The following is a 25,219-nucleotide window of genomic DNA, read 5'->3' on the forward strand; positions in this document are numbered from 1 at the left end:
AGAAAGTATTGAGGTTTTATCCTCAGCAGGGTTCGAAATAAGGGGGAAATAAATAATATTAATATTTAAGCAGTTGTCGATGTGCATGTTTATTCGCGCATAACAGTTTCAGATCATTTCTGCCTGTGTCTGTGCAGCGAGCACCGGGGGTCGTGTTTAGAGTAGCTGCTGGAAAAGTCATCTAGCTGTGTTTTCTGTCAGACGAACACTTGAGGCTGCGGCGCGTTCATAGGGCTGTCTGTTTAACAAAGTAACGCAAACCTCTGCCTGTCCGCCGTGCGTTGGCATTTTTACTGTTAAAGCAACGGTGAATCATTTTTTCTGTTTCTTTGTTGTCCCAGGCTAAATATTCTCTGTATGAGCTGAAATGTATTGACAATATATTTTTGCACGTAGGCGGGCGCATTCATGTATGCACGTGCACGTGCACAGTACCCTCCCACCCCGAAAGCCACGGTGTAATTTTGGAAGTTTGGACCCGGTGTGCAGGCAGCTGCCCAACACCCGTCTGTAACAATGAGTTCAATTTGATTTATTCTAAAGCACAGTAAAATGTAAATGTTTAGGCTCTTAAGGTTCCCTTCTTCCTAATCTTCCTGTGTTCAAATCTAATTTCATGTGGAATTATTATCACATGATGCATATTTGTAGATAAATTAGTGTTTAATCAAATGTTCACATACTGACACACAACAGACTGGGGCCGGGCACTGCAGTGGGAGAATACTGGCTGGTTTTTGGAGCGTTTTTGCAGTTAACATTTTCCATTTTCACAATGAATTCTGGGTAAACCTCCAGCGAGGTCACAGTGAGCTTTAACTCTGTAACTGCCAACATTACGACAGTCTGTGAGGGGGTAAAAAGGTCAAAGGTCAGATTTACACACCACTTCTCTGCCTCCTAAAGCTTCCTAATAAAAGGCACTGGATCAATAAAAACAACAAAAGCTCATTAACACACACACACACACACACACACACACTGAGTATTATCTTTAAAAGTGTGTCATAAAACCTGTTTATAGACTTGCTGTTGTTTGGTTTTTGCCCGTGGGATGCGTATCTTATTTAGTCTTGTCATTTTCTTTTAACACATTTCAAATATCAGAATCAGAAATACTTTATTGATCCCGGAGGGGAAACTCTTTCGTTACAGCAGCTCACCGTCACGTCAGTGCACACAGGAAGAGAAGTACTTCTTATACAGTATACTTCATTACATACTCACCCTTTACTTTCTAAAGTCTGCTGTTACGTAAATGATGTGCTGGCTCATTAACAGTCACTCAGCTGAACGTGGAGAGGTGGAGACTGATCGCCCCGGTGACGTTCAGGTTTGATTGAGTGTGTAAATTAAATTCCCAGTGAAAGCCATTGTATCTGATCTGAGCAGCTGGAAGCCTCCCTGCAGCTTTAACTTCCTGTTTCAGGATGTTTTATGGCTAATGAGCATCGACTCAGAGCCGTCAGTCATCTGAAGGCCCAAATACCTCCTGCAGCCGTCCGACAGACCCAACGCGGTTTGGACAGGAGTTATTTTAAAGTGTCGCTTTAACCATTTAATTCACCTCCAGTGGTTTCGGTTTTATTTGTTCAGGTTGAGAGATGTCAGTCTGTTCACAGCACTGAAAACTGACATTAAAAAATGAACAGCGACCTGTCCATCCAGAATCTGATAATCCAGATAACACACTGGAGACAGCTTTGGTGGGGACTGTTTCTTCTGTAGAAAGTAGTTCCAATTAAAACTTTTCACAGAGAGCAATAGGGACATAAGCTAACTCACCGCTTAGATGTAGCGCAAATTTTTATTTTTTGAGAAAATCTGCAAAAGAAAATGTGAATTAATGTGTGTTTCTATCCACTACTGTTATGCAATTATTAGAAGTTTTCGTGGAGGTAAACAGCTGGTGGAGCTGATCCTCCAGCCGCTGCCGTTAAAGCGTCGCAGAAGAAGAGGACGCAGCGAGACGACGTCATTAAAGGAGCTCCAGTGGAAGCTCAGACGATGGAAACATGATGGAAACATGACGCTTCTGTTGGTTTCATGTGTTCATGTGAGGAAGGCTCCAGCCTCCTCATCGCTCCACACACAGCTGATGCTTTCAGCTCTTTAGGCTTCATGGACGCCATCATTTATTCACTCAGTCTGCTTCCACTGCTCTTTGTCGCATTCTGCTTTTACCGATGCACCAACTCTCACCTCACCTCTCATTTTTCAGATTTTTGGTCGTTTCCACTCGTTTTTAAATATAAAAACTGAATTCTCATTCACCTCCACTGTTCCCAACCTGGAGACCAGGATCCCACTTAAGGGGCTGCCAGATAAGTCTAAGGGGCTGTGCAATGATTGGCAAAGCTGGGAAGGAGTTTGGAAAGAAGAAAATAAATATGCTTCCTACAATTATTTTTAAGACATTTCTGCAATATTTAGGTTTTTTTTTGTGAAATACTGGTTAGTTTGACCTCTTCAGAATCTAAAAATCATTCAAATGAAACAATCCGAGGCTGTAAAAGTCCGTCCTTCCTTGACGTGCTGTCAGCTCATACTGCACAACATGCAACCTTTGACAACGGGTCACAAGTCGACGCCTTTGTTTTAAAGGGTCACAAGCAAGAAAGGTCTGGGATCACTGGTTTAAAGGTTCTAATCCGTCTGTAGCAGCTGTTGGTAGTAATACATCCAAGTGATCAAGTGTTGTTTCCAACTGATCAGAAGAAGGAAGAAGAAGCAGAAACTATTTTTCTATTTTGGATAGAAAACCTTTAAACACCATCGTCAGCCTGAGAGGGAACTGATCGGGTCTGTGAAGGGCTGGCAGCTGCAAACTTTTGACCTTACTTACGTAGCACTGAGAATGTAATACAGCTAGCATGGTGAGCGCTAGACATCATCAATAAAGTTTTACACACACACACACGCAGCTGAGTCCTCACCCAGGGAGATCTTCTCTCCGGAGTCGGCGGGCAGCAGGAAGACGAGGAGTGCGAGGGTGGAGATGAGGACGCAGGGAATGAGGAGGTTGAGTCCGTAGTAGAGCGTCCTCCTCCTCATCACCACGGTGAAGGTCACGTCAGGGTAGGGCTCCTTACAGCAGTCGTAGAAGCGCTCGTTCCTCCGTCCAGGAACCTCTGCAAAACAAAACACCAGCACTGGAGCTGACACAGAGGTTTGTGACGGTGGTTTAAGTTATCTCTGGACTCAATCTGCTGACAGCCCATACTTGTGTTAGTGCTCACTATCTTTCATTTTATGCTGTGATGAAGGTCAATCGCAGCAGCCTTATTCAAAGTTTAAGATGATTTGTGTTTTCGTATCAGTAACATAAATGAGAACACGGGAGGTTCTTAAGACGTTGCTGCCACCACGAATCTTTGCTCAGAGATCCGTATTTAGACATTTTCCTCATTATTACTACATACTAAATGATTCCTTTTTACGCTTGTTATAACAACATATCTATAGATCACAAATCTTTCTTGTTATTTCACAAAATCAATCTTTTTAAACAAGAAACGTTCCTCGTTACAGTAACACTGTAGCTGTAACACGTACTCCTCTCTGTGCTGTAAATAAATACATGAATGACAGAATAAAATGAGTGCAGTGCAGCTGTTCTGCACACTCTGATGCCGGCTGACCTCAGGTCTGATGCATTGGTACTGTATCAGAAGATCAGAGACATATTTTAAACTATTTAGAGATTTATAAACCAGAAGCAATGTTTTAAAATCAGTTCTGTAAAAGATTAGAAGCAGTGCAGAGATCAGAGAAGCTGACTGATGTTCAGATTTAGTCTAGACTGAGAAAAGCCCGTTACAGAAGTAAAACCTATTAGTTTATCAAGATCTGATCTAATCTCCTACTGTTTCTACTATTTAAACCTATTAAAGGTAAAGTAAGCCACTGTGAGACAATAAAATATATAGAAAATGAAAATAAAAAACAGCCACTGCAGCAGGGTCAGAAAACTGACACTTGTTTGTAGAAAACTGATGATAAATAACATTAAAAGTGAAGGTTAGGGAGGAATTTTCCTGCTTCAGTCCCATGAGCCGCTCGACCCGCAGGAACGAGGCCGTTTCATCTCAGATGGCTCAGAAAGGTAATTTATTTGTCACAGAAAGTCAAATCCTTCCCCGGTGCTGCTGCAGGGAGGCGTGAAGCCGCCTGCGGAGGACGACTGACAGTAAAGAGACCTGCTCGGGTTTCATCACTGGAATACTAATACTAATACTTGCCATGATGTACGTGCCGGGGATAGATTCATAAAAAAATCCAAAACACGATGAATTCAAATAAGCGCACATGGTGACAGGATAAAAACCACAACTAGAGCCTTTTTACTTTCTCTCAAGTGTCTAGAATAAAACTATAGTTTAATAAAGTATTAACGAGACATAAACTCTCAGCCATAACAACTGCCGTGTTCATTACTGTACATCGCAGTACTGACAGCAGTCTGAGGCTGGCGCTACAGGAAGGCCCATCTGGTGAAAACTCTTTTAGGAGGTTGAAAATGACACTTGTGTATTCACTGCCCTTTATTTGATGGAGATGATGAAATGCAGAAATTTAAATAGTTACATTTAATAGTATGAATGTATTTTTCTTAAATTAAGCCATTAAACATGCTTCTGTGATGTTGCTTTTCTTTCTTTTGTTGTGCTTTATTTTTTGTACGTTTTGTATGTCAGTGGTTTGGTTGTGCACTGTATGGTGGACGTGGGATGAGTGGAGCTTATTCGGTACTTAAAATAGTTTCCATCCAGTTATAATACCACTAACTATCAACAAAGCTGAAATGTCTGAATAAAACATCCACACACCGACCTTTCTTCTTACAGCGAAGAAAAGCAAAAATTGAACATGGCTTCGTAATGTTCAGTGCAGGCTAAATCCTGTTTAGACCACCGGTATTCAGCGAGCCATCTCCTTAACTTCCACTTTCCCTCTTAGTGTTTCACTGATGAATTACTGGCAGATAAAAAATCCCCGGTTCTATTTATTTTTCTGCATGCGAGTGCAGCATGACTGGCTGCCTTTCATTTGGCTGTACATCGCTACATTGCTCACTACATTGGTTTTAATCTCTGCTATAGGTGATGGAGGGGAGGGGCAGAGGGGTAAATGGGAAACATGCTGCTGGGATTTTCAATTAAATTCCCTTTGAACGGCTCATTGGCTGAACAGTGTCTCTGGGGGAGGCTCATTCATTCTCTGCTATCTTCTCTTTCCATTTCATTCTCTCTTTCATCAGCCGGCACAAACGGGAGCTTCAGCTGCCCCGAGACCGAGGACGTCCTCTGTCGGACCTCCGATCTGCAGGCTGCGGGACGGCCTGCAGAGGCTTTTTAATCTCGGCTCTGTGATACTGAACTACGAGTAACCCTACGTACTGACACCAAGATCAATAAATGCCAATTACGTGCTGCAGACATGTTGTTGTTTAAAGGAATAGTAACATTCTGGGAAATACACAAGTTAATAGCTTTCTTTCCAAAATGTTAATTGCGGAGCTGTGGTTAGCTTAGCTTAGCATAAAGACTGGAAGCGGTGGGAAACAGTGAGTCTGACTCTGTCCAAAAGTTCAAAAATACACAAACCCTAATTTAAACAAAAGAGGAGCGCCAGTGCCAACATGCAAAATACAGAAATGGAGCTTGCGATGAAGCTCGAGTTTATTAACGCGTCCTAACCACACAACTGCTAAAGCTGAGAGCTAATGTTTTCTCATGCTGTAAAATGATTTTTGAAAGAAGTGATTTTTGTAAACACATTAAAATAGACTTTATTTTTAATTTCTGCAGTTTCAATTATGGTTTTGAACCATTGGTTCTGGTTAGTTTAGCTTTAGTTAGCTGCTTTCTGTGATCTCGTCACCTAAGCTTAAAACAGAGGAAATGGTTACCAATAGACAGCATTAATAAAGCAAGTTTGGCAAACAAATATCATGTTCACATTGTTTATCTGCCCAGAACTGATAATCAGACTCTGAAGCTTTCAACCGTTTTTGTTAATTGACATGTTTCACTGCTGATCAAGAGGCTATAATTCAGGGAACTCAGACATCTGGAAGTAAAGGTCAGCTGTTATCAGCTCAGACGGCAAACAGCCGACCTCGGCAGTCTGGCTGCCGTCCTGTTTACGGTGGAAACAATGAAGGCATGGGCGGCAGCAGACAGGCTGCCGTGATACTGCCGTGATACTGTCATACAATGCAAAGAAATGTGCTTGATTTCTGAATTACAAGAATTCTCCTCAACTCAGAGCGAGAGAGAGAGAGAGAGAGAGAGAGTGAATGAAGAGAGGGAGCGGCGTTAGCGAGAGCACAGCGAGCAGAGAATCAGAGAAATTAAACGTTAGTTTCTTATTGTTTCACAGCGGTTGCGTTCGAAAGCACAAATGAAATCGCCCACACCTCCGCACGGCCCTGCGGAAGGAGCTCAGCCCGACCTATCTGCACACTTTACGGACGGAGACGGAGACGGAGACAGCGATGTAACCTGCTCGCTGCGTTTTCATAGACTCCCGACCTCACGGCCTGCGCGTTGTTATTGGCTGGGAGCTGCACACCACGGCCCAAAGGTCGACGCCCGGAAACGTCCCGAACACAGCAAACTAATAAGAAACTAAGAAAGTACAGGCAGAGGGCAGCAGCTCTGCAGACACCGACACCGCCACACACTTGTAGTGGGTCATAAGTGATGACTGAGAGGGATAATTTGAGTCTACACATTGTTTTTTAAGAAAATACTTATTCTGCCTTTAAGAGGAAAAGTTCAGTAGGTTAAGCAAACTCTTGAAGTCTAGAAGGTTGAATATGAGACTAAATAACTTTTTAGTTCAGTTATTTGCAGTGTATGAGTTGTTGACAGGTGTCTCTGCCCATCTGACCCCCCGACCTCACGCTCACTGTCCCAAATGTTTGTTTCTGGTCACGTCTCTTCCACCTGATCCTTCGCTAATTTCTCACTGGTGTATTCACTGGATTTGATGAATGACATTATTTTGCTTTTGATTCATCTTAACAAGGATGAAGATACACCAGGCAAAAACAATGACCTGTCAATCTCCAGCGCTTCACGTGTAATCCTGTGAGAACACACATGCATGAACAGTAGAACATGTAGTAGATGTGTGTGCGTGATCAGACGGCTTTATGACTTTATTAAAACATTAAACTGCGTGTCATCTGCTCAGGAGGCCACAGGTCTCTGCCTCGCAGCGTCGCATGAGAAAATCAAAGCGGTAAAACCAATCAGAGCTGAAGTTTGACGATATAAATGTCATTCATTGGTCATGCTTCGTTGCGTGATCTGGCATTTGCGAGTGGCCGATAAACACGGCCTGCAGGCGGCGGCGCTCCCATCAGCCTTCGGGTTCACCGAGCTGCTCGCAGCTGCTCGCCCTGCAGCAGCAGGAGGGTTTAATTACCAGCAGATTAATGCTGGATGGCAGCGCTGATATGAAACGCTCCGCAGCAGACAGACGGGTCCGGCTGCCTCGCAGCTGCTCGCTGCTCCGAGGTTTTAACGGTCGAGCCTGCGGGCCGCCGTGTTCGGCTCTAACATTTACGGCCTACACACCGTCGCTGTCGGGGAGAAAGCTCCTAAATGTAAGTTTCTCAGGAACTAATTAAAACAACTTGTTTGTTTTACTGGGAACCTGCTGCACGCTCAGTCGTCCCAGGCGGGGGTCTCACCGTGAAATGAGCTTCCCAAAGTTTCGTCCCTTATTTCCCCTCTAAGATTTTCTTGGGAGTTTCTCCTTCTCTACCTGGTGCCGGATAGCTTAGATTAGACATATTGTTGATTGTGAATTATTATTTAGACCAATTTTCCTCGTCTTGCTTCTCTGTCCCCCTCTCTTGTCTTTGTTATTCTTGTCCCTGTCCCCGGGGAAGCTTATCTGTCCATCCCTGATTACATGTACAGTCTGAAATAAGTCCTCAGGAAACATGTTAAGTCCTTATAGACTGTTGTGTGGCGTCCAGATGTGAGGTCACTTGATAATCAGACGGGGTGTGTCCCTTTTCCTGTTTCAACATGACAGTGTCCCCGTGCACAAAGCCAGGTTCATAAAGAATCAGTTGTCCCAGTTTGGTGTGGAAGAACGTGACTGGTCTGCACAGAGCTCTGATCTCAACCCCGTCCAACACCAGCCAGACCTTAGCACCCAACATCAGCGGCTGACCTGAGAGCGGTGGCTGTTATGTCGATGGTGGTGGAATCACATGTTCATCTATCACCAGACTATCACATATGGCTGGATCGTCCCTGTGTCCACATACCTTTGGCCACTTTGTAGTTAACCCATTTCAAGCTCCTGTTTCTAACCCAGGTGTTTAAGAAAACTCGTGTTAAATGTAGTGAATTCAGGGACTACATGTTCGCGTGTGACAAACCCTTCAGAGGAAAAGTGGAATCAACGAAACCAAACTTGTGTCCCATTTTAAAAATGTTGCAACAAACAAACAAACAATTCGAATAAAAAACAACACTTCAGTCTCATGTTTCTTCTTTACGAAGTGCTCTTACCCACGAGGTCCCACTCTCCGTTGGCGATGTATCCGGTGACATCAGCCTCGATCATCTGCAGGTCCAGAGACCAGCCGCCGTACGTCCAGGAGCCGAACTTCAGGTCGCAGCGCTGCACATCAAACGGAAACCAGCGAACGTCGATGTAACAGGTGCTTTTAAATATTCCTGAAATTAAGATCGTGGAAAGGGTGAAAAATGAAAAAATGAAATAAACGCTGTGTGCAGGAGATAAAGAAATACAAATTAAACTACTGTCGGGGGAAACTGCGCAGGAGGACAAAAACAAGGTCAATAACCTCAGAATGAGATGCAAAAGAAGCTGAAAATAGTGTTTGTGTTTGAGTGTCAGCAGGAGATAAATATCAAATCAAAGCAAAAACTAATACCTGGAAAAAAAGTAAAAGTAAAGAGACAAAATAAAGAAAAACACCCAGGAGGAATGAAAAAAAAAGAAAATAAATTACAAAGAAATAACAGAGAAAAAGATGATTTGGGCGACAGAAACAACACGACTGAACACAGAAGTCTGAAACACGAATAGAAACAGAGGACGAGCTGCGGGGACAAACAGTTTACCGGCGGATTTTAGATACCGAGGGATGAACTTTATTTTGAAAAGTAGACAAACAGTAAAGTGTAAAAAGTTAACGAGAAAACGTTTCTGGTCTCCCTCAGAGAAACCATCAGTCTGCTCAGGATGACTTTGTGTGGATCAGCTGGGAAATCCAATCTGATCCCAAAGCAGCCAGCACCTGCTGCCTCCAAAGGAAGGTGAACGTTTAATGACTCCTGAGGAGAAATCAGCAGCTGCGGCACCACAGAGTAGCAGGACACAGCAAGGAAGACATGAACCAAGGGCGATGTGGTGAAGTGAATTCAGTGAACTAATTACAAATACGTACAGTACATAATGTAGCAAAGCTATGTGTAATTAAAAGGTGGAGTAGTTCATGTTCTGAGCTCCTTGACAGTTAAACTCTGCAGCATTACATTTCTTTATTTCAATGTCTGTGTCCAACCGAGAACAGAGCTCTCTGGTGATGCTTTTATTGGCACGACGTTTAGTTTTCCTTCCATTGGTTTAGTTCCATTAAATCACATTTTCTTTCTCACTGCTGAAACGTGAAGCCTGAGCTCGTCTCTGTCATCGCTGCCCCCCCCCGACAACGCCCCCAACTCACGCTAATCAATGTCCGCTGTCAGCGGTAATAGAGCTGTTGCGACTTTTATTGGTTATTGATTTCTGATCGGCTGATGTTGTTCAGCGGCAGATTGATATTGTTTGTTTCCTTCTGTAAAGCAGCGAGAAATGATCTCGCGTGGCTTCGCTCTCTGTTGGGCCTGTTTGTGTCTAAATAAAATCTAAAATGAAATGGTGGGGAAAATAATAATAACAGTCCTTAACTGTCTTGTTTCTATCAGCTGCCGGGTTGAAAGTCATGATGAGCCTCAGGTCGTCAGTCGGGACCATACCTCCTGTTGACCCCACGACCTCGTGTTGACCCCCCCCTCAGACCTCCATAAAACTGCAGTCTGTGGGCCATATTTCTCTCAGGGTTTGATGGAGTTGTTCACCAAAACCCATCTAAGGAAGTGTGGGCTCTTTATTGGATGTTGTGACAATTTCAAAGGACAAACAATTACTCTCCATCTGTCTAAACTTAGGATTCAAGAATAAAAAGTCATTATTTAACACAAGACTTTGAACTGCCTTGTGTTTAAGGTGATATATAAAATAAACTTGCCTTGCCTTCAAAAATATGATTTCCAATTAAAAGAGGATCCCAGTCCATTTAAATACGAAGCTGTAAATTCACAGGTTGGAAATGTTATGTGCATGTATGCACAGTAGAAACCACCTCTTTCCAGAAAGTTAAATTTAATTCTTGAGCGTGGAAGTTCATCCCTGACATTGGGAACAAATAACTGTGATAAAATGTTCTAAACTGAAGGTTTAATTACTAGCTTTTTTACAAATATATGGATTTTGAAATACAAATACAAGAAATGTTTGTTACCTATGGGGCCCTGAATTGTTTAAGCAGCAAGTACAACCACTGGGGCTCTCAAAGAATCTCCTTTGTGCTGCAGGTTTTACAGACATTATTGTTTACCCTGATATTTACAGCTGAAGTCTGCAGCCATGCTAGCAGCAATGTAAGACTGTACTTACAAAGCACAGTGGTGCTTTGAGCTAAAGGCTAATGCCATCATGCTAACAGGCTCACAGTGACAGTGCTAACATGCTGATGTTTAGCAGGTATAATGTTTACCATGTTCACCATCTTACTTAAGTGTGTTAGCATGCTAACATTAGCTAATTAGCAGTGAACATTATTTGGTCATAAACCAAAGTAATGGACAAATTGAAATTTTGACTTGATCGTGGTGCTAGATGAAAAGGCGGAGGGTCACTAAAGTCAGTAGGATTCATCCTCTGGGGAACATGAACGTCTTGATATGTCTGATATTTCAGTCTGGACCAAAATTGCCAGCCCTAGAAAATCCTCTCATACACCGAACGTGTTGATCTGGTGACTGTGTTTCCTCAGTTAACGATTTTATCTGACAGTAGAAGCGTCTATCAAACAGGTTCGTAGCAGGACACGTCAGTCTAGCAATGGGAGGGGCCTGTGGGTGTGCTACCTGGTGGCAGGTACTGACAGTAGCCGGTGGAGTTGATCAGGATGTTGGTGTGGAAGGAGGCGTCGAACCTTTCATCAGCACTGCGGAGAGAGACAGATTAACAGTCAGTGTCCATCAGTGGCACACAAGGTCAAGTGTTGAGTAAATCACAGTTTCATCAAGGCTACAGCTGATCACACACACGTTTGTCCTTTTATACTTGTGAGGACCCTCACTGACATAACCCATTATCTATAGCCTCTAACCTCATATAAACCTGTTTCTAACCTGAAGCCTAAAACCCAGTCTTAACCCTCAAACAGTCCTTTGAAGTGGTGAGGACCAGACGAAATCCTCAGTTTCCTAAAATGTCTGCACTTTTCAAAAATATCCTAACTGTCCAAAAATGTGCTCACTTTTAACACAAATAATTCTTTACTCTCAAGGTCTAAAACTCAAATATGTCCTTTATAAATCATCACCAGTGAAAACCTTGCAGGTGCAAAAGGGGAATTTTTAACAAACTAAGAAAAAACAATTTATAAACAACAATTTAAGAGTTTGTCAAAATGGATTTAGAAATCTATCTTTTTGAATCTGACAGTGGCGTTTGTGAGGGCACAGGGGAACCATGTAACACTTCAGCTAGACTTAATGTCATTGTGTTGTCTTAATTAATAAACAAAGGCCTTAAAAACACCACAACATACGCACAAGGCCAAGGCTTCCTGCCGCACAAAGTCTGGCGTCTTTTCAATATAAATGTCTGATCTCCTCCAGCAAATACACCAGATTTCAGATTCCAGCGAACAGACTGATCCCTGCAGCTCTCTGCCTTTAATGCCGTTTGTGTGGAAAACGGCTGTTCTGCTGTCTGCTTCATTACTAAACCATAAATGTGACCTTCAGCATCGTAGTGACCTGCAACACACCCGGTCAAGTAAACAAAGACTTTTTAATATTTCAAGAGAGAGAAGAAATCTTTCCGTATTTTTCCAAAGAGCAGATCTTGTTTGGATTATTGCCGCTGCAGCTGAACTTTTGTACAAAAATAAATGTCATGTTTTTTGTCTGATATTGAGGAAAAGAAGCAGACTGTGTAAATATAACCTGGGTGTTTTCTTTCAGTAATGTAAGTATAACCAAAATGCTTTTAACTTTGATGAAAACAACTGAACTTTAAAATCCAGTAAAACTGAAGTAGAACTGAAACCTCCCTACATTTTGTAGTAATCAAAAGATACCACATGTAAGAATGTGAAGCAACTGACATGTATTAATCACAATTGCCAATGTGTGAACGGACTGTAATGTCACTTAAAAAACGAGACCTTCCTCGACTTTCTCGGTTGCCTATAACAGCCTGTGGACTGATTTTTATGTAAAGGACTCGGGACGGTTTTTCGGGGAAAATCCAAAGCATGTGACGTTTATGTGCACTGCCGAGCGCCTTGCCTCTCTTCTGCTCCCCTACAACGCCAACAGTGTGCAACACTAGCTAACATTAGCTTAGAAATGGAGTCCGCTAACATCAACAAACGACTGGCACCCACCACAACGTAGAGTCCAACACAAAGTCCAAAGTCAAAGCTAACATTACTGCAGAGCATGTAAAATATATTGTAAAATTGTGGTTTTAGCTGGCTAACGTTAAGTAATGTTAGCTTGCTTGCAAACACAGATGAATTGCTAGCTAGCTAACATAGCAAAATACTGTCTTGAGTGGATAACATCAGCTTATTTATTCTCCCGGGGCTGATCTGGCTGGTCTATTGGCTGGCTTGCCGTTTGCAGGTTGCTGTGTCGGCTGGCGTCGGATCCATACAGCGGGCCTGGGTTGCAGCTGGCTGGCTAACCTTAGCTTGCTTTCTCACTAACGTTATTGCGACCAAAATACTATCTGAGTGCATAATCAAAGTAGGCCGACGACTCATCTCTCTCGTTCGCTTTCTTAGGTCCAAGCTGGGTTAGTTTAGCTCTCATCCCGGCTCCCTTCCTGGGGCGATCGCACCGCTTGCAGTGGTCTTTGGTCAGGTGGTCTGGCTAGGTGGAAGATGCCGTGGGCAGCGATCGTGTCAAGGTAAGCTGCACTTCAATATCCAATCCCTGCGCTTCATTTTCCGACATTGATGAGTGTATTTCCGGACAGCCCCGGCCCGTCGTAGGCCTATGTCCTCTTAGATGCCTTCTTCTGGAGGTTTTCTAGGTAGGTCCAACTGGGAGGAGGACCATAGGGCAGACCCAGGACACGCTGGAGGGATTACATATCCCTCCTGGCCTCGGAACTAGAGCTGTACCGATCAACCAGATATCAGCTTATTGCAGATATATCGCTATCGGTGTATATATGTCTGCCAATAAGTAACAAGAAGCTGCAGTCCAAAAATGCCAAACTAGGTTTGAAGTATTTTAGAAACAGTATCACCATTACATAGTTTGTCCACCACAAAGCTCTGACGAGTTGATGTTTTAACTGTAAACAAACTAAACAAAACGTATCCAAGGGATCTGTAGAAAGATTGTTTATATGCCAATATATCGTTACCAAATTTTTTCAACTAGCAAATATTGGTACCAGTATCGGCCTCAAAACTCCTGTACTGGTCGGGCTTTGGGATCCCCACAGAAAAGCAGCAGGACATGGCTGGAGATAAAGGACATCAGGGTTACCTTGCTTAGCCTGCTTCATGTTAAAAAAACAAGTTAATAACATGAGCATTGCTTTTCAGAATCAGAATCAGAAATACTTTATTGATCCCTGAGGGGAAACTCTTTCGTTACAGCAGCTCACCTTTACGTCAGTACACACAGGAAGAAAAGTACTGAGCAAAAAAATATAATACACTATAATACAGGTCAGAAAATAAATGAAGTACCAAGTGGGTATAAGTATAAAATAAAATAAGTGTGAAGTGCCAAGGAGGTTTACCGGTTGATGATAATAATACGGTATAAGGTAATACTGCAAAGTTTTGCTTTGTATGATCCAAAAATGTGTGCTTTCCTTAGGATATGCATGAACTGGAGTTAGCGGCTGGAGGAGTATGTTGACTGTTGAAAGAAGAAATCTCAGAAGTGAAACTACACTAAGTTTGCTAAAGTTGACCCACTGCCCAATAATAATTCAAAGTCAGGCTCTGGTCCCGTCCATTGGCCCCCTCTCATTAAAGCCAGCCAGGTCAATATTCCTTCTGACAGTATGCCCCCCCCCCCCCGATCAAACTTTGCTCCTGAACTCTGCTTGGTTAATGAGCTGAAAGGCTCGTCAGCACGCAGCAGAGCGCCTCCAGCAGCCGGCAGCTCTGATGTGTATGTTAACAGCGAGGTATTAATCCTGACCGGGAGAGAACCTATCTCCAGCGCTGATAACAGGGGGGGGGGGTTAGCTGAATTAGCTTGTTTACTGAATCAGAGCTGAGGGATGAAAGTAACCCGTGAACTGAGTGAGTTGTGTTTGGCCTCGTTCAGGGCGTCTCACCGTGAACCAAAACATCCTCAATCCACCAGAGACAAACTCAGCCTGTTGTTTCTTCTCTTCGGGCCCGTCGCCAAGGGGGGGTGCAATGGGTTGCAATGCCTGCCCACGGTGCATCGTACGCCCACCTCCATTACACACCCCTCCACCACCAAAAGTTATTTTCACGTCACTCTCAACCCCACCTGCGAGAGGTAGAGTTGCTGCAGCAACCCCACCCCAAGGTCGCTGAGGTTTCTTCTTCTTCTCATTATTATTATCATTATTACTGTTGCGTTACGCCCCATTCTCTTGTTATTCATTCAAGCAGATAAGGACAAACAGAAGTTGTTGAAACAATTCCACCTCTTAAATATTCATTGTCTTATTTTCCAGCTAGCTGTGTTATTTCTAAATGCTAAAAAAATATATATTATGCAGATGAAATGTTACTTACTTTATTTTTGTTAACTTTATTTTCAAGCCGCTGCGTGTAGAATTTTTACGTGATGATAAAGAAAACTCAGCTTGACGGTTCATTCTTGATCTTGGAAACAGCAGTTGACAAAACAATCTCCACTCAAGGTCCACTTACTCACTTGTTATCACACGGTCTTCATCCGCAGGTGGTCAGTTGACACTAGATGTTCGATTTGCCTTATTCTTATCTATTACACCAACGTTTGATCACGTACAGTTCCCATGACAACTGACCTAACTTCTGCCTATGAAGATCATGTGATACTGTTGAAGGCTCCAGAACGAACAAGTAAGTGGACCTTGAGTTGAGATTGTTGTGTCAATTATCTTAATATATTATTATTGTAATGGAAAACGTTTTTGTAGAAAACTGAAAATTGCGTTGCTTTGCAGCCAATTGATGTTTATAGTAGTGGCACACACGCTTTCCACCACAGAATATGTTTTATATCATCACTGGGTGTCAAAGTTTTTTTTATAATAGTGGCAAAGATATTTTAAGAAACAAAGAAGAAAGTTAAATGTTCCAAAATTCAGACAGAAAGCACTTTGTTCAGTTTACGTAGCGCTCATACGAACTCAGAACCCAGTTCAGATTCATGCAGTGGTGAGCTCGTGTACCTGTTGTACAGCAGGATGTCGGGCCTCCAGATCTGGCTGTCAGGGAATCTGACGTTGGTCACACCTGGATAGTCGGACATGTTCCACTGCAGGTAGAAATCTGTCCAGTACTGCAAACACACACACACACACACAGATATTAATGCTAATGTACACACTAACCCTGCTTTTCTCCAATAAAATCTACTTGTTATAGTCTCTTGTGCACATTGAAATGACCTTTTTATTTTAGTTAAAAACAAGTTTATGAAAGTGCCATTTACTTTTAGCTGTGTGTAAAGTGAAAATGGAACTTTATTTTAGTGGGAATTTTCTTGAAGATCCCGCAGACATGGCCTAACAGCTGTGGGTGTTGATTTGATAAGAGATCTGGTCCTCCTGTTCAGCCTTAGAGGGGCAGAGAACTATCTGGGATCAGGCCGCTGATGTAACGAGACTAACTGAACAAGCGTGACTTTATGCAAAAGAGGATGAAAATGCAATCCTGGACCACAGCTCGGGGCACTTGATCACGGCTGCTGTAACATGGAGTCCAGCTGCTGAAAACACCCAAGGAATGAGCAAAAAATAACATTCGGAAAAATAACTTTGTGAATTGTAGGTGAATAAATCCTAAATTCTCCATAACTGTTATTTACTGATCATCGATTAACCTTTAACAACCAATTATGGCTTTGAGATGAGGTGAACTCCTCATGGCTTGATCAGGTAAGAGTTTGTTTTATTTATTTGCATTTTTGTCCTTGATCGCAGCACTCGCAGGTTACAGACATGTCTATTATCAAAGTAAAATGGCGTGGAGAGGAAATTAACTCCTCCTTCACTTCCTTTTGTATCAGTTCCATTCTGAGTTCAATGACGAGTCCAACTATTCAACAGCACATGACACTTTCACAAATTCAGACTTTAATATCATTAAATCCAGAGGTTGTTCAGGCTCAAACCAAATTAAAAGAGTGTTTGTACAGTATAACTACCAGCTGCCTGCACGTCTTTCAGTGTGGACTTGCTTTTATTGTGCCAGTATTGTGAGGGTTTTTTAATGTTTGGGTAGCTTTCTATGTCTGTCTATCGTAGGCTTCTGTATTGTTTTGCGTGTTTCAATTAGTGCCTTATAATATGCAGCACAATGGTGTCGTGTTTAGTGCATATTTCTGTTAACATTAATATTCCCCACTTCATTGTTGTGTATTGTGTGCAGTATTAGCACCTGGCTAATACTGTAGCTTAGTAATGCCTTGTATTATATCTTTACTTGCATTAATATTATCTTTTTTTAACCGTTGCTCTGCATGCTGTTACAATTTAAAAACTTTAAAATTTTAATCTTATTTTCTTTTTTAGAGTGAGATCTCTCCAGACACTATGAATAATATGAATAATAGACTTTTGGCTGATTCTGGAGCCTTTACAGCAGTTTATATTAATGTGCACTGTCCTTGTTAAATAAACCAATAAAAGAACAAAAAATAAATACATAAATAAGGACGGGGGTGCACGGTGGCAGAGCGGCTAAAGCTCCTGCCTCCCAATAAGGAGATCGTGGGTTCGTGGGATCGATTCCTGGACCAGACCAACATCACGCAATCTCTCTGGGTGGAGTCTGCATGTCCTCCCGTGTTACCGTGGGTTCTCTCCGGGTTCTCCGGCTTCCTCCCACCGTCCAAAGACATGCATGTGTAGGTTAATTGATAACTCTAAATTGCCCGTATTGAATGAATGTGAGAGTGAATGGTTGTCTGTCCTTGTCTGTGTCTGTGTTAGCCCTGCGACGAGTTGGCCACTGTCCAGGGTGTACCCTGCCTAAGGCCCAAAGTCACTGGGATAGGCTCCAGTCACCCGCGACCCCTAACGGGACCAAGCGGTAGAAAATGGATGGATGGATAAATAAGGACTGATTTTGTAACCCAAACCTTATTCTCATCACATCCAAAAGGTGCAATCTATTAGGTAGCTAATTGGCTGAAGTAAGGCATCATTTTAAGATTGTTTTCTATAAAATCTGCTTTACATTTTGGGAAACAAAAAGATAGAAATTAGGTCTCCTTAAACATTGTGACAACAGTAAAAAAAATGCCCAGAAGCGATGACTTGTGCATTTCTCTTTTCTGAAAGCAGCTGATAAGCAGCAGCTCGTCTGTGCTTGACCTCCATATTTCAGTGGGTGAAATCTAGATTACACTGATGGATCTTATGTAACAGCCATTGTTGGCTCTGTGTGTTTTTACGAAGCTGTGAGAGAGAAGAGTGTGCTGCCAACAAACAGCAGGACTGTGTTGATGTCTAATCTGCATACGCAGCTCTTGTGGCCGCTCGGTCCTCATTACATTTCACAGGCTCGCTGAACTCTTTGGTCTGTGTTGATGGTTTGAGGCCTTGAAGGCTGAAGGTCGCACACGTCTCTCTCAGTCTTGTTTACTTCCTGTCACTGAGATGAAATGTTTTCCCCAGAGGAATCTGTTGAAAGCAGAACTGTCGCAGCCGCTGCAGAGAAACCCCCAAAATCACAACACAGGACTCTGAGGTTCTCAGCCAAATTACACTTCTGATGACTTCTGGGGCACAAACTTCAAAGAAATGCTTTCTAACATGCATTTGATGTTTCTTAAAATGTCCAAAAATATTTATAAATAAGTTTAAATGACATAAAGAACCATAAAATGATTTTTTTTAATACAGTAGTGTCACTTTCATCTCTGTCACAGGCTCAACATGAAACAGTGAGTGTGTTTACATGCAGGCTAAAAAGTCTGTTTCCACCCAATTAAAGCAATATCATCACTTTTTAAAGCGTCACATTAAAATAATCTTAGTCAGCGTTAACGAGCCGCAGTGACCTGGACGGACGAGGGAGGACAGCAGGCAGTTATGAAATGAATAAACTTCCCACCATTTAACTGTAAAATGTTGCTGATTGTGGTGATTATGACCAGCAATCAGACTTTGTGTGCATAAAAATGTTTCCACTGATTCAGTTACTATAGCAACAGTCCTAATTTTCTGCAGGAATTCAACATTTAGACTTTTGTGGACTTTTACGGACAAGGAAGTGAATTCAGTTGGTGTAAAACAGGATTAACTAAATTCTTCCTGTTTGCTTTCAATCGAATCTGTTGGTACCTTTTTTTTTAAAAGGAATGGTACATTTTAGGAAATTCGCTTATTTGATTTCTTTACAAGCGTGACATGCGAATATTGATATCAATCTCATGTCTGTGTGTTCAGTAAGGAGCTGGAGTCAGGACGTGGTTAGCCTAGCTTAGCATAAAGAGTGGAAGGAAAACAGCTAGCCTGGCTCTGTCCGAGGTTAAGAAATCCACCTGCGAACACCTGTAAAGTTCACTGATCAACATGTTATATCTTGTTTGTTGAATACGCACAGAAAGTCTTGTCGTCACCATTGACTGGATTAAAACAAATACAGTAGTTGTAAATGAATCAATTAGGCTGCATATTCTGTAATTACTAATTATTACTTACTTATTACTAACTACCCGGCATTTAAATATTACATTTTCATTACAACAGTTTTATTGGGATTCCAATTCAAGTATTTCCTTTGTAATTTACCTGAATGTGTGTATATATATATATATATATATTGCTTTTATATCTTTGACTATTGATTGTTGTTGTTCATTGTCACTAGAGTATACATGTGACCTGTAGGTTTAATGCCTGTCTGCAAACCAAATTTCCTTTGAGACAAAAATAAAGTTGAAGTTGACAGAAACTTTGGTCATTAAATTAAATCACAACTTTCCAGTGAAAACAGCAACAACAGTAACCGAGACCGCGAAGAGAAGACATCCAGATATCAGAAGATGAGAAACTGTTTCATATCAAGTGTTTACATGTATTTTTAATGAGCAGGGGAGGATTTCTGCGCTCTCTTTTCTCATGTCTAAAAAGGTTCAAAGACTCAAAGAGTCCGAACAGGACGAGAGCAAAATAAACCTGCACGCTATAAAGGAAAGAAGTCTAACTGATGCAATAAGATAAGGTTCAAAAAAGATTCAAATGGTCAGAAAAGTGCACAAAAAAGTCAAGCCATCCCAGTAATTCACAAACCGCTCCGTCATCATCGGTGTTGTTAAACACAGCTCTGGATGGTAATGCTTTTAGATAAAACATCATCATTAGATTTATTTTGGGCTTGATACATTCCCTTTTGGTTTGACACTGTATTTTCTAATAGGATTATCCTCGCTGACACAATTATTGGTTATTTTTGGATCTCTGAGGACATTTTAATTCTTCCTTTTCAACAAGGCTAAACATGTAAAGACCAACTGTCGGCCCCGAGAGACACAATACAAGACGGTCAGAGGAGCCGACAGCATCCTGAGGATTTCGTTTTCTTAGAGACTTACTAGGAGCTAAAATTGCATAGTTTGTCTTTATGATGGTGCTAGGAGAAATGTCATGGGATCATTCAAACCAAAAGGTGCTACAAGAAAAGTCACTTGCCCAAATGAAAAGGGTTCATCCTCCGGGGAACAGGAATTTGTTCGTGAATTTCTTTAGAATTTTTCTGGGGTTTAGGTTTTGAGATTTCTTGCTATAGACCAGAGTTGGTCAAGGGGAAACACTGACCTGCTGGTGACTCTAGAGGAAAGGTAACGCTAGACGAATGTGTCTTTTGTCATCAAAGCTTTATTGATTATAAAGAATGAAAACCGGATTATTTGATGTATATAATGACTGCATGCTGATAATGTAAGACACATTCATCTAGCGTTGCTGTGGTGCCACAAATGGATAAATGTTTTATTACAATACAGGAATTGGGATTTTCCTATTACAAGTCATAGAAAGAAGGGGGAGGTGGATGATTGGGTGGATGACATGGACACCAAAAAATTGGGTTTGCATTCAGTAAACCAATTGTGGTCAGGATCAGGCTACTAAAACACTTGGTTAAGTTTAAGGAAAGATGGTGGTTTTGGTAAATATAATTAAAAAGTCAAAGGGTCCCCATCTGTGCTGTGCTGACGGATAATTAACCAAGACCACAAAGACGGTGTAGTCCCTCATTTATCCAGGATTGTTCCATTGTAGAAAAGGTTTCAGTCGTAGTCATCTGGACACTGTTTTCAGAATCAAGACGTTTCGGCTCCCATCCGGAAGTCATTCTCAATTGTGAAAATGGTCTGAGAACTTGGAAATGTAAGCTACTCTGTGTTGCTTAAGCCCCGCCCTCAGGAAGGAGTCTACCTGAGTGTCTGCTGTTTACCCTGCCTAGTTTCACCTGAAACTGCCCTTCTTTTGTTTCCATGATGGCCCAGTAATCAGTAATCAGGCCTATTGTTTTCTGGCTGCACCTCCCTCATCACTGTTAAGTACCTGATTAGCATATGATTGGCTTGACCATGGTGTTAATACACTGTGGTAAACGGTTGGCAAGTTGAATCTTAGACCACCATTTCTGTTCAAAGAGGGGTTTTCTTTTTTCACAAAAATGGCTTCCTTGACACCTCTTTCAAACCAACTCTTCTCTCTACTTAGACTCTTCACCTCGCTGTCTTCAAATGTGTGGTTTGTAGCTTTTAGATGCAAATGCACGGCGCTCTGCAATCCTGAGTTAGCGTGTCGTCTGTGCTGATAAAGTCTTTTGTGAAGTGGCTGTTTAGTCTCACCTATGTACCGTTCTTTGCAGTTTTCCTCACTGCACTGAACTGAATAAACTACATTGCTCTGTTTTTGTGTGGGTAACTTGTCCTTAGGGTGAACGAGTTTCTGTCTTAAAGTGTTGCCTGGTTTGAATAAAACAGGAACATCGTGCTGTCTAAAGATCCTTTGTAGAAAAACTACAAAGGACAGAAACTCGTTCATCCTAAGGACAAGATGCCCACACAAAAACACAGCAATGTAGTTTATTCAATTCAATGCAGTGAGGAAAACTGCAAAGAACGGTACATAGGCGAGACTAAACAGCCACTGAAAGCACAGAGCTGCTATAGTGTAATGTTCATTAATGAACTTGCTGTTGGGTTCTATGAATGACCTTGTTACATCTATTATGAACTATTAAAATACTGTGTCCTTTTGCTATTATGTTTTTCTTTTGTCTCATTTCAGAATTGGGCATTTTATGTGTTAATACACATATTGTGCGTCTGGACACCAACAGCTTGTAAATAAAAAGAATACTCAACAAAATAATTGAAACAGTCTAAAACGCAAGATCTTCATGAGCCCCTAGAGATAGAAATCTGCTCCAAAATGTTGATATTGATTCTTTTTTTAGTCTCCGAGCGAGTCAAACTTTTCTAGTTTGCAAGGAGAAAAAACTTCCAAAAGCTGCAGTAACACTCTGACATTAAAAAACCCACACAGCTCCCGGTGCAGAAATGTTTTCTCTTGCTTGCAGACACTCATCCCCTTCCCAAAAAAATACAATGACTCCGGCAGCAGCTGCGGAGGAGGGGGAGGAGGAGGAGGAGAAGAGGCGAACGCCAAATTAAATTAAGCTAACAGACTAGTTGGTCCTGGGAGGGTGCTGCAGAGAGCAAATGCAGAGCCTCCGGGGAGGAACCAACCTTTCCATCCGAGACAAGCAGATTAGGCCGGATTAGTGCATCACCACTTTACAAGCACACATTCCACAGGACCTGATATGAAACCTAATTAAATTTGGACAGCTGCATGAAATGGGTTTAGGAAGCTCTCTTAATGAATTCCTACGCTCCATTCCATTAGCTCTGACATTCACACCAGAGTCAGTCCTCCCGACAAAAGGCAAAGAGAAGCAGCTTTTCACAGTGTGAGACGAAAATGAACAAAGAAGAAGCAGGAGTTTATATCAGAAAGCTGTAAAGCGCCAAAGTGCAGGAGGTGTCAGGTGTTCAACCCGACGACTCTGACAGAGCGAGCAGCAGAACAGAAGATGAAGTATTTGTGGAAACAGAAAAAGAAGTTGGCACTCCGTTCGCTGCCTGCTGGATCGAGTTTTTCTTCATCACAGCAAACTTATCTGGGTCAAGTACCAGAGCTGGAGTTCTGCGATTCCTCCAGAGTCTCTCTGGAAGCCGAACTGAAGGAAGGACGGCATGATGCGGCTGCAGGCTTCCATTTATTATCAATGTTTACTTGGTTCCTTTCCACCAGAGTCAGGTTACACACCGTCCCCAAAGGCCTGACCGGCACAAATAGACCCATCTGTAACGGTTGGAAGAGACTCGGGTTTAATTTGCTGTAATGTATTTGTAGTCCCAAACCAGGAGAGCAGTGTGACAGCAGAGGGAGGCTGGATGAAGGTCCAGCAGAGATTTAGATCCACTGATGATCCATTAACTCTGAGTTTACGGCTAAAAAATTAAACCAAAGCACTTAAAGGTGCCATTGGAGCACTTAAATGCTACTAGGCATTTTCCACCGCAAAAACCATGAACCCAGGAAACCTTTTAGGAAGCAACTTAACTTTCAACCACAGGAACCGAGGTCTAAATGTATTTTCTGAGCAGCAAATAGTGTCAGGAATGAACAGAAACTTCACTGACTGGTCGAACTCTAGCCTCTGCTACAACATTGGTGTACAGCCTCTTTCATGCAATGAGAGAGCACTGGGTGCCACAATGTTAGAACTAGAGAATAACTCTGATGTTAAAAACATATTTTTATGTAACTGACTTCCTGAAAAGTTTAAAAAGAGTGAATAATGTGAATGAGTGGGCAAATAAGACAGTAAGCATGTACGGCCTCTTAATTTAATCTGTTATTGGTCTAATTGACCTAATCTTCATGGATCCTAAAATGTGGTAACACGACTGTGTAAAAGTGACTTTTGTTTATTTTATGGTATTATTTGGTCAAAACGGGGCAAAAGTGCAGGGTTAGAGAGAGCAACAGATCAGGCAGCTGCTACTGCTGTCACTAAGAAATCATTTTTCTAACTTCCTATCAATAGTCACAGTCTACGAGGAAGTAAAGCCCAATCTAACAGAGTGGATACAAGACTCTGATGTCTCTCTGGACAAGGCCCTGGATGAGCTTATGGACGGGGACATCATTGTCTTCCAGTAGGACGACCCAGAGAACGACAGCAGTGAGCTGCCTACGGCCAAGGACTATTTCCGGGATCTCTACCATCGCATGGACGTCATTTTCTGTGACAAGACCATCCACCACGACCCCGGCTCCGTGGTCACGCTCTCTAACCGCATGGACTTGCAAGTTTCAGATTTATTCAAGAAGCCTGTTTCCCCCCCAACTACCACAATAAAAGTTTTAACAGTGGTTCTTGAAACTTTCGACAACATTCAGGAAACGATGCTTATCAGAAATGCGCTTCAGGACATTCCTGAGAACAACAGTGAAAAATACATGCAGCGTCCTTGCTGCGCTCTGCTAGGTGGTTCAGGATGTTTCACTAGGTTCATAGATAAAATACTTTTTCCAGCTGAAGTAACGGGACAACAGATAAGAACAAAAGCTAAGATAAAGAGCTTTCTAGTTCTGAATGTAGATAAAACTGAAACTGTAGGAGCAACGGAAGTGAAGAACTGTTTTGGGGTTTTTTGGGGGGGTGAGGAAGGGTGAGTCATACATCTTGATGATTTTATAATACTGACTTTGACATGTTTCAACTCAAATACCAGACTCAAGAAGAAAACTCACCAGCTGTAGCCAGATGTTGGTGGTCAGCACCTGGTTCTTCTCATCCTAAAAACAGAAAAACAACAAAAGCATCAGTTTCTGGTCTGTTAGGATCCTCCGAGTCACTGCAGTCATGGTTAAAAGTCTGTCCACTCTGCACTGTTTCTTTCATCCCTTTCAATTAATCTTAAATATGGCAGCATGCCAGCAGAGGGGAGGATGAATATGAATAACGACAGTTTGATGGATGTTCGGCCTGTTAACGCTCTCAGGTCGTCGAGCGTACTGAATAAAAAGATGGGTGTTTGTGAGCAAGCGGCCGCTCTGCAGGAGGAGGGAGATTCTGCCAAGGTAAGGACATTAAAGGTAAATGTTATTTATTTAGTGGTTTAATAGCCAACTGACCTTCAGTTAGTTCAACAGTGAATGTATCACAGCCTGATGCATCTTCTTCCTCCATCGTTGTCCGGAAACTATTAAAACACATCAGTGAGCCGCTCTGCTGCACTGGGTGACGTGTTCCTTCATCACCATGAACACACACACTGTAGTTTATTCTGACTCAGTCCCACACACACCGTCCTGCTGCCCCAAACACTCACTACAGCACCACATGTGGATTCATCCGCCGCTGGAAATAGTCTCCAACAGATGCTCTGTTTCCTCCTGTTGGTCTGATAAAAACTACAGCGAGCAGCTGTTTGAGGAAACTACTGAGCCTTTTTAAACAGAAACTATATATTTGTGTTTTTAAAGAATTACATCTTCAGTAGGAACCAATGAGCTCGGAGCTGAGAGCTGCAGACAGGAAGTCAGACAGTACTGAGAGACGGACTGACACATTGGTTGGTTGTGGTCTTTTCATGGGATTTGTTGAAAATAAGAAAAGCATAGAGTA

At 42.2% G+C, this 25,219-nt stretch overlaps 1 protein-coding gene across 3 annotated transcripts in view; it reads right to left on the minus strand.

The window, feature by feature from the left end:
- The window catches only part of LOC122874846 (neuronal acetylcholine receptor subunit alpha-7), a 50,520-nt gene that overhangs the window by 13,730 nt on the left and 11,571 nt on the right, over positions 1 to 25,219 (minus strand). For all 3 annotated transcript variants that reach the window (XM_044193284.1, XM_044193285.1, XM_044193286.1), the window contains exons 3-7: positions 24,343 to 24,387; positions 15,724 to 15,833; positions 11,190 to 11,269; positions 8,541 to 8,708; positions 2,937 to 3,131 (exon numbers count right to left, since the gene is read on the minus strand). In XM_044193284.1, the coding sequence (XP_044049219.1) occupies positions 2,937 to 3,131; positions 8,541 to 8,708; positions 11,190 to 11,269; positions 15,724 to 15,833; positions 24,343 to 24,387 (598 nt within the window). The remainder of the gene's footprint in view (positions 1 to 2,936; positions 3,132 to 8,540; positions 8,709 to 11,189; positions 11,270 to 15,723; positions 15,834 to 24,342; positions 24,388 to 25,219) is intronic.

Source organism: Siniperca chuatsi, linkage group LG4 (genome assembly GCF_020085105.1).
Source record: "Siniperca chuatsi isolate FFG_IHB_CAS linkage group LG4, ASM2008510v1, whole genome shotgun sequence".
In the NCBI taxonomy this organism is placed as follows: domain Eukaryota; kingdom Metazoa; phylum Chordata; class Actinopteri; order Centrarchiformes; family Sinipercidae; genus Siniperca; species Siniperca chuatsi.